Source organism: Geospiza fortis, unplaced genomic scaffold (genome assembly GCF_000277835.1).
Source record: "Geospiza fortis unplaced genomic scaffold, GeoFor_1.0 scaffold229, whole genome shotgun sequence".
NCBI classification, from domain to species: Eukaryota; Metazoa; Chordata; class Aves; order Passeriformes; family Thraupidae; genus Geospiza; species Geospiza fortis.
This window is the reverse complement of record NW_005054357.1, coordinates 3,669,221-3,678,345: the sequence shown is the minus strand read 5'-3', so window position 1 is coordinate 3,678,345 and position 9,125 is coordinate 3,669,221. Positions and strand designations below refer to the sequence as shown.

General features: G+C 51.0%; 2 protein-coding genes across 2 annotated transcripts in view; both read left to right on the top strand.

Moving 5' to 3' along the window:
* The first annotated feature begins 260 nt into the window (after nt 1-260).
* Nucleotides 261-4,266, top strand: ARPC5 (actin related protein 2/3 complex subunit 5). The gene is made up of 3 exons (XM_005423732.2): nt 261-402; nt 2,080-2,256; nt 3,023-4,266. Exons 1-3 carry the CDS (start codon nt 337-339, stop codon nt 3,083-3,085), a joined length of 306 nt encoding a protein of 101 aa, XP_005423789.1. The 5' UTR covers nt 261-336; the 3' UTR covers nt 3,086-4,266.
* A 2,784-nt stretch (nt 4,267-7,050) lies between these two features.
* Nucleotides 7,051-9,125, top strand: part of NCF2 (neutrophil cytosolic factor 2) — an 8,569-nt gene continuing 6,494 nt past the window's right edge. The window contains exons 1-5 of the mRNA XM_031059185.1: nt 7,051-7,239; nt 7,686-7,768; nt 8,077-8,185; nt 8,393-8,530; nt 8,829-8,936. Of these exons, the coding sequence (XP_030915045.1) occupies nt 7,066-7,239; nt 7,686-7,768; nt 8,077-8,185; nt 8,393-8,530; nt 8,829-8,936 (612 nt within the window). The 5' untranslated portion in view covers nt 7,051-7,065. The remainder of the gene's footprint in view (nt 7,240-7,685; nt 7,769-8,076; nt 8,186-8,392; nt 8,531-8,828; nt 8,937-9,125) is intronic.

Below are 9,125 nucleotides of genomic sequence, written 5' to 3'. Positions count from 1 at the left end.
GCTGCTGGGGCTGGATGTGACAAGCTGAGGCCTGTTCTCGAGGGCTGCAGATTGCAGAAGTGATGGGTAGCGGTTTCTTTTGTTTTGACGCTCATTCAGGGAAAGGCCTAGGAAGTATTCAACAGTCCTGGAACTATACAGCTGCTTGTTGATGCTGCTCCTGCCTCAAATGGCCTGAAAATTGCTGTCTTAGGCTGTAATGTCTTCTTAGTTGGTGAGGGAATCCCTGCATCAGAGTGTTTTCAGTCATGCACAAGCCAGCTACAGATACAGCTGTCGTGGTACTTGATGTCCATGTACTTGGTGTCTGGTCCTTAACCATGTGGCACAGGGAACATGATGGCTGCACTGCAGGCAGCTCTGAAGAACCCTCCCATCAACACAAAGAATCAGGCAGTGAAGGTAAAATAGCGACTGCTGGCTCATGGGTTACTCCCTAAAAATCCTTTCTTGTCTCGGTTACCTCTCTGCCACTGGTTGTACCTTGAGGAGGCCAGAGGAGCAGAATTTAGGGTATTCCTTGATGTTGAGACATCCATGACCACAAGTGTTTTAATCTTGTTCAAAATGCTGTAGCTCAGGTACAGTACTGTGCACGTACCTTTACCTTGGTGCTGGATCAGGGGTGGTTCTCCTACCAGTGCTGGTTGTGCTTTGTGTGCCCAGGTGTCACCAGTGGCTGTGTCTGACTCAGACCAGACATGGCAGCTCACAGATGTAATCGTGTTGTGCTCAGGGAACCAGGCTTGCAGTTCTCACCTCTGACTAATGAAACCACCAGCAGTGAGCCTACAAAAAAGGAAGAATTGTTTTTTGTCACATCCAATCAAAATGAAGCTGTTAAAACCTCAGGAGAATCAAGCCCTCCCCCTGTGACAGTGTGGGAGTCTGCTGGGTACGTGCATTTCTGACTGTCCCCAGCATGGATCCTGAATAGCTCATGATTGCACTGGTGGGAGGAACAGGCTGATAAGATATGGCACTGCCCAGCTGGTGAGTGCCTGCAGTCACTTCTGCCTGCCCAAGGAGAGGCCTGGGGGCATGGTTTCTGGCAGAGCTGTTCCTGCAGCCCCAGCCCTTTCCTGCAGGGTTTTACAGAGCTCTGAGAACCAGCTGTTACAAATAGAGCTGTACAGCTTTGTCCTCACATTAATGACTTGTTTCCATTAGCCTCTATTGAAGGATTTAAGAGTACACTTGGTGGTGGAATTGAAGAGGGTAGAATGACTGAACATTAATACCTGCCTTAATTTTTTGTTATCTTTAAACTTATATAATTTTACTTACAGTCATGTGAGAAGTCTTGCTAAGCCAAGTGATTATGGGATATTAAATTGGGCAGGACAACTGACATCCATAGTTTCTGTAGGGGGAAGGTGCCTGAGGTGTTTGTGTGATGGAATTATTCAAAAGTCCAACAACCCTGAGACATTCTTCTCTCATCCTGCCTCAGTTAGTGATGGATGAACAGGAGGAGCTGCTCCTTGCTGGTGACATGGCTAATTGCTGCTGTAAGCACACCTCCCACATTCCCAGGCCTGAAATGACATCCAGATCAAAAGTTATTAATTCTTAATATTAATGGCCAGTCTGCATCCAGTGTAGGATCCAGTCAAGTGGGACTGCTTGGAAAGCACGTGGCTTCCAGCAGTCACCTCCTCCAGGCTGCCAGTGGCATTTCCCTGGATCACATTAATGGTTGTGTCACGTTAAACAGAGATATGGAAAAGGCTCTGGTGGTAAGGGGGGCCAGACAAGCACTTGATTGTTATAATTATTTTGGAACTTGATAGATCTTGAGCTTCCATATGAGCATTTACTATTTAGCCATAATTAAGGGGTGCCGAATTGCAAACACTAACAGAGGCAGAAAAACTAAAGCGGGGCAAATGTGTTAAACTCTTACCTTGTTTATCCTTGGGAGGATGTGTTTGTTGTACCTTACTATGACAAGCTTTTCACACACCATCCTCTTCAGAGGTGTTAAAGATAAAAATGCTCTAATTCAGTTTGTTTGAGAGAGGAGCAGTGTTTGGCTGTGCCTCACAGCAGGCTGGTTGTGCGTGTGCCTGTTGACAGGACCGTGCTGAGAGCATCGTGCTGAAGGTGCTCATCTCCTTCAAAGCCAACGACATCGAGAAGGCGGTGCAGTCGCTGGACAAGAACGGGGTGGACCTGCTCATGAAGTACATCTACAAGGGCTTTGAGAGCCCCTCTGACAACAGCAGTGCTGTGCTGCTGCAGTGGCATGAGAAGGTGCGTGCGTGGGGACAGCCCCTGCCAGAGTGCCCTGAGCCTGGCAAGAACCCCTCTCCTGGCTGGTGAGACTCAAGTGCCAGATTCATGCTGGGAATCTGGAGCTCACAGCTGAGTTATAGCTCCTGCCCACTGCTGCTTCCCTGGGTAAACACCCAACCCAGTCAAAATTTGAATTTCTTTTAGACTGAGGCAAACAGAATAGTTTCATCCAGTGATTCAAAGAGAATTTCTTTCCTGGAGGGAAGCAAAACATGCAGCTTGGTTCTGCAGGGAAATTAAGGCTTAATTAAAGTTAAAAACCTTTCTTGAAATCGAGTGTGATTATCGTACCCTGGCTGCTGGTGTTCTGTGGAGGGCAGGCAGGTACTCATACTCACGTGCAATATAAATGTGATCCAAGTAATTTCATAGACTTCCAGAATGGTTTTGGTTGGAAGGGACCTTGAAGCTTATCTCATTCCATAGGCAGGGACACCTTCCACTAGCACAGGTTGCTCCAAGCCCCGTCCATTTCCAGAGATGGGCAGCCACAGCTTCTCTGGCAAATCTGTACCAGGGCCTCCGCACCGTCACAGGGAAAGATTTCTTCCTGGTACCTACCCTTGCTCCCTGTCAGTTTGAAGCCCTTCCCCCTCATTCTGTCACTCCAGGCCATGTCCAAAGTCCCTCTGCATCGCTCTTGTCAGCCTGTTGGGGTCCTGGAAGGGAGCTCCAGGCTGCAGCTGCCCTGGCCTGCTGTTCACTGCCCTGTTTCCTTTCCCAGGCGCTGGCTGCCGGCGGCGTTGGGTCCATCGTGCGTGTTCTGACTGCCAGGAAGACAGTGTGACTCCAGCAGGCAGTGATGGTGTGACTCCAGCAGGGAGCACCAGCCCTGACGCCCCTGGCACGGCCGCCCCCGGGCAGCTCTGCCCCCCAGCTTTGCCTTTGCCCTGCTGCTTCTGTCATACCCCACCAATGATGCATCGTGATCTCTTCTGCAGTTCAATCCTGGAAAATTATGAAGGTGCAATTTTACTTCTAACAGGAATCTTTGGTACTCGCCAGCCTTTCAGTGACATATTCAGTGATGTAAACAATTTGGTGTTTAGAGTGATTTGCATTTGTGTGTAATTGTGGCAGATTTGGACCTGACTCTCTGAGCAAGTGCTGAGGGACACAGGGCAATGTCTTAATTTTTTGCTAGCCAAGCAGTGTTTTGAGCTAAAATCTTGTATTTGAGAAGTGGGGCAGCTATTATTAACACAGGTAACTGGACCATATTGCCTTTGGTCAACCTCTGACCCTACATCTGTGAACAGGAGGAAAAAAAAGCTCTTTTCCAACCCCAATGATCATTCCAGAGAGCTGAGTATTTTCCTTAACCTGCTCAGGTTCCTTGCCATCAGTCTGATGCTCGGTCCACAGTGGGAAGGTCACAGTGGGATGGAGTTGTCTATCATGCAGTTTGGAAAAAAGGTTAATGGTCCATTTACACTGGAGCCCAGCCCAGTGAACTCTTCTTATTTTGGGGAGCAAAGCTCCTGAGGAGAAGAAGAAAAAGCAGCCTTTACACAGCAAATCACGTTTCAGCAATTGGAAAGTGATTTGGTTTTGTCAAGCACAACTAAATAGCTGCTTGGGGTAGTGTGAGAAACATATCCTGGTATCGACACCATCCTTGCAGAGCCTCCCCTATTTTGTTGTCTGGTTGTGTAGGGTCTGTAAGGATACCAGACAGTTCACATTCCTGTTGCATTGTGCCTCATCATGTTAGCTAGTGGGCCAGTCAGGTTCCCAAACAAAGAGAATTTTAAAGAATTAGGAAAGCCCAGGGCATCCCAGACCACGGATCACCGTAGAAGGTTTAGGGCCAGGACTGAAATATATGTGTTTTAATTTCACTATTTTACTACAGTTCAGTTGTGTAAAACTGTTGGGGACCTTGTGAAATCTTTGCTGTTTTTTGATATCTGCTTTGTTTTTGTAATAATAATAAAGACCAGACAATAAATCATCACTGAATATTTACTCACTGTGTCTGACATGCCTTCGGTGGAGACAGGAACCAGCATGGCTGCCCCTAAACATTCAGTGCCTCCCAAATTCTCTTGCTAGGATGCTTCTGCTTGTTCACTGCCTCCAGAAGAACCCAGGCACAACCACAGGAGGCGCTGAGATCACCAGGTGAGAGACCCAGCCTTGCTACAGAAGGCATCCAGGTTTCACCTATAGATCTGTACAGAAATTCTCCTGGTTGTGCAGCCAGGGTTCTGTCCTTACAGCTCTGCCAGGGACTGTGATTGGCTCCTCTGGTTCTTTCTGCTTGCCCAGATCTGGGATAAGACATCAGTGAACCTCATTTGAAAAAAATAAGCTATAATCCCAGAGAAGTGGAAAGTATTTTCCAAAGCAATTGGTGCCAAAGCCGATCAGCTGCCTCTAGATGGCATTAGATAAATGGAGTGGTCTTAAGGTTCTGCAGATCCCTTTGAGTGAGGCTGTGATGGATTTAGGAAAATTTACAGAACACATACATCCATGCTTCTGTTCAGGGATGTGCTAAAGCATGCTTTGATGTAGGGATAGGGCTGGATTTGCAGGGGCAGCTCTGCTGGTAATGAGTGACAGGAAGGGAAAAAGTAAATCTAGCCTTTAAAAACAGCCTCTTTCCTCCAAATCCTGCCTTGCTTGCATTGGTGGATGGTATGGGCACCATGACAGGGGTTCAGATTCCTGCTAGGAGAAGGAAGCCTTCAATGGAGAACCTCATGCAGGTCAGACTGGGAAGGGTGACAGCGTTTGCAGAGCTCTGCTGCCTTCAGCTTTAGCCAGAGCACGTGGCAATGGCACATTCTCATCACCTCCTGATTTTGTGCTAGTCAAGACCTGTTGCTGTCCTCACATCCACCTCAGTGTCTGCCTCCATTTGGGAAAAGAGCCAAAACCCTCAGATCCTGAGCAAAGAGCCCCAACCTGCCTTCCTGGGAATGAGCTAGACATGCTCCTCCGCTTCTCCTGCCCAATAAAACTGCTCACAAAAAGATCTTCCCTCGTGCATAATGGGGGTTCTTTGTGCCTGAACCAGCCTTTTTTTGACTCTTCAGAAATTATAAACTTGTACATATTGTAGCTGTACAAAGTCAAAACCTGTGCACTGCACCCCAGCTAGATTTTGGACATTTCTCTATTTCTGACCCACCTATTGGCAGTCTGGGTTTGCTGGATTCCAAGAGTCTTCCACGGGAAATGTCACCATCTCTGTTACTCACTTCCTGTTGGATGTTATCATAGAAGAAACGAGTTTACCTACTGAGTCAGCTTTGGGCAGAGAAAGGGGAACAAGAGGCTCACTCTTGCTACAAGGGCTGTGTTTATCACAGCTCTGAAATCTCTCTATTAAGTTACAAATACCCAGCTGCTGGGAGCATTACAATGGGGGTGATCTCTCCAGCTCCCCTTGTACTGCTTTTGGGATAAACCTGACTGAGCAGTGCACCAATTCCCATAATTAAATGAGCAGGAAATTAAGCTTCCAATAAGGTGAACCATTTGCTGCTCCATGGGGTCTCCCATCCCTCACAGGAATCAGAAAAGGCACCTAGAGGGGTGTTTTTACACTCACCATGTTGTTATTCCTGCCCTTTTTCCTGGGCATCGCTTCAGCTTGTAGCAGCTCCCTCTGCCCTCCTGGAGATCAGAGAGTCTTCCATGCTCCTGTCAAAGCCCATAGGAGGCAGGGGGGATGCTGAGAGCACACATACAGCTGGGGAACCAGAGAGCCCCAGGCTGAGAGTTCTGTTTGGTCCTGCTTTGGATTAAAACCCCAGTCTTTGCTGCTCAGGGGCACAGGTTTCTCCATCAGCAGTACTCAGCAATCACCTCCCCAGCCTCCCTCCCACTGCTGGAGTTATGTAATTTGCTAGGGAAGTTTTGGTAAAGGCACAAGGGCTGAGTCTTGCTGACATATTTTAAGCTCTTACAAAATATACATCACATTGCTGGTAGATGGGGCAGAGGCAAAGTACTTCCAAAAATGCCTAAAAACCATGTGCTCAAACCTGTGAGTCAGCAGCAGGTCAGAATCCTGCTGTCACCCCGTGCCCTGTGCTCATCTTGGCCCTGTTCTCCCAGCAGTGCTCCAGAGTCAGTTATGCTTCCTTGGCCCTAAAACACCTGGACAGAAGAGATGATGGGCTGAGCCCTGGGGACATGGTCCAGCACAGCCACTGCCCCAGAAACCTCATCCACGGGCAGCTCCAGGGAACTCCACACAGGGACAACACGGTGGGCTCGGGAAGGACCGAGGGTTTCCCAGGCGGTGCCTTGGGCTCTACTTCGCCTCCCCACTCAGGCAGGCAGGGGAACCCCAGGGCTGTGCCTGCCAGGAATTGTCTGCAGGAGCCGCTTAGCAATGGTGAAGATGCGCTTTGCAGGGCACCGAGGCGCCCGCAGCAGCAGCACCAGCAACTGAGCGCTCGTCCTGGGATTTTGCAGCCTGAAATTTGACCTGATGAACTACCCAGCTGTCAAAATCCATGGCTCCTAATGTAAAAACGGGAAGATCAAAACCCGAGTAGGCGAGGAGCGGCTGCCCGGGAGGAGCAGGGATGCGCCCATGGACACGGGCTGTGTCACAGGCAGCCTCTGCCCCACTTCCCCATGCCGGGGCTGATGCGAGCGAGGCCACTTCCTGCCGGGGTTGTGACAGGGCGGGGGAAGGCAGAAGTACAGGCAGAAGGGAGCCAGAGAGGCCGAGCTGCGCCACAAGGAAGGACAAGGACAGGGGCGAGACGACGCGGGGATCCCGCATCCCTCTGCCACCACGCCATGTCCCTGGTGGAGACGATCCGGCTGTGGCAAGAAGGGGTGTGTGCTGCGGACAGGAAGGAGTGGAGCGCTGCCCTGGATGCCTTCTCGGCCGTCCAGAACCCCCCTGCCAAAATCTGCTTTAACATCGGCTGCATCCAGCTTGTCCTGGGGAAGCTGGCGGAGGCGGAGGAGGTAAGGTACAGCCCCTAGGGCCGCTCATCCTGTCCCCTCTGGGACTTGCCCAGGACATGGAGGGAAAGGAAGGAATTAATAGGATCACGCTCTAAGGGATGGATTCGGGACCTTTTAAAGCTGTGAGGAAGGGGACGGCCCTAGGCTGTCAAACCTATTCTGCCAGTGATCAGAGGTGAGGCAGCAGCAGTGGTACACGGCTCACTGTTCACTCTCCCTCTCCCCAGGAGGTGACCATGCTGGCAGATGGCTCCAGCTCAAAAAGCCCAGGAGCCTGGTCCAGGCTCTCCCCCACCCAGTGCCCAGTGCTGCAGGGAGACACAGCCCAGAGAGCCCAGCTTGGGCAGCTCAGCTGAGGCAGGATAGGTACAACTGCTCTATATCCTCAGCTTTTTTGAGGTGTCCCCTTTTTACCCCCGACCTTTGCCCCACCCCTACCTCTGCAGGCGTTCACCCGGAGCATCGGCTGTGACAAGCACCTGGCTGTGGCTTATTTCCAGCGGGGGACCGTGTTTTACCGGAGCCAGAAGTGAGTGGAAGGGTTTCAAGTTTCATTCTTGCCACTTACAGAGATGCCAGCCTTCATCTGAGGATGGCACCAGGCAGGCTGGTGTCCCAGAGCCCAGACTGAAATCTGCTGAGGTCAAACAGGCTCCTACTCTTCAGCACTGCAGTCCTGGGATTAACATGAGCCTCAAAACCTCTCTCCTTCCCTGGGGTGTCTGAAACACTGCAAGGATAGAGGGGAGACCCTGAATTCACCAAGTCTGAGTGCAGGCTTAGAGGAAAGCAGGTTGCCACCACGAGCTGGTGACACCTTTGTCCTCTGCTCCCCAGCCATGGAAAGGCCCTGGAGGATTTCAAAGAGGCACTGGCCCAGCTGCGAGGCAACCAGCTCATCGACTACAAGATCCTGGGGCTGCACTACCGGCTCTTTGCCTGCGAGGTGAGGCACACCTGGCCACCAGCTGGATCCCAAAGCTCTGCTCTCCTGCATCCTCCAGCAGGAGAAATCTAAAGAGGAGACAGCCAGCCTCTTTTGTACCTTGCAAAAACCAAGCAAGCGGGTGCAGTGCCACTGCGCCACCGTCCTTTCCTTTCCTGGCAGCTCTGGCTGCTCCAAGAGCTCTTTCCCTTGCTCCCATCCCTCCAGCAGATTCTCTACAACATTGCACTGGTGTATGCCACAACAGAGAACTGGGAGAAGGCTGAGGAGCACCTGACCCTGGCCATGAGCATGAAGAGCGAGCCCCAGCACAACAAGATAGACAGGGCAATGGAAGCCATCCTGGTATGGAGGAGCAGGTCCCACAGGGAGAGGGAGGGAAATCCCACTGACAGCACATCCAGCTTTTAGCAGGATTAAAATGCCGTGGCAATGGATATGGTAGCAGGACACAAGTCTGTGGGAAGAGCTTTGGGTCACTGGGGAGGCAGGGATGAGAAGATGGGAGTCCATGGACTGTACCTGGGCTGGGATTGGGCTGTCATGGTGGTGGTCTGGAGCAGCCCCCAAGCCCAGGGCAGAAGGGACATTCATCAGTCCCTGCTCTCACCTCCAAAGTCTCCATGACTTGTCTGTGCTACAGAAGCAGAAGCTCTGTGAGCTGGTGGCCATTCCTGCAGGGAAGCTGTTCAGGCCAAATGAGAAGCAAGTGGCTCAGCTGGAGAAGAAGGACTACCTGGGAAAGGCAATGGTAAGAAAGACCTATACTATTCAATCAGGCCAAGCCTGTGGGCTGAGAAGAGCTGTTGACTGCCTTCTCATCATCCCTCTGGGCTGCTGTCTGCTAGGCAGCCAGAGACAGGGAGCTGGTCTCTGCCTCAGGGATCCCCCAGCCATGGAGAGAGGGATGGCACACAGGGATCTCTTGGGAAACAGGGAA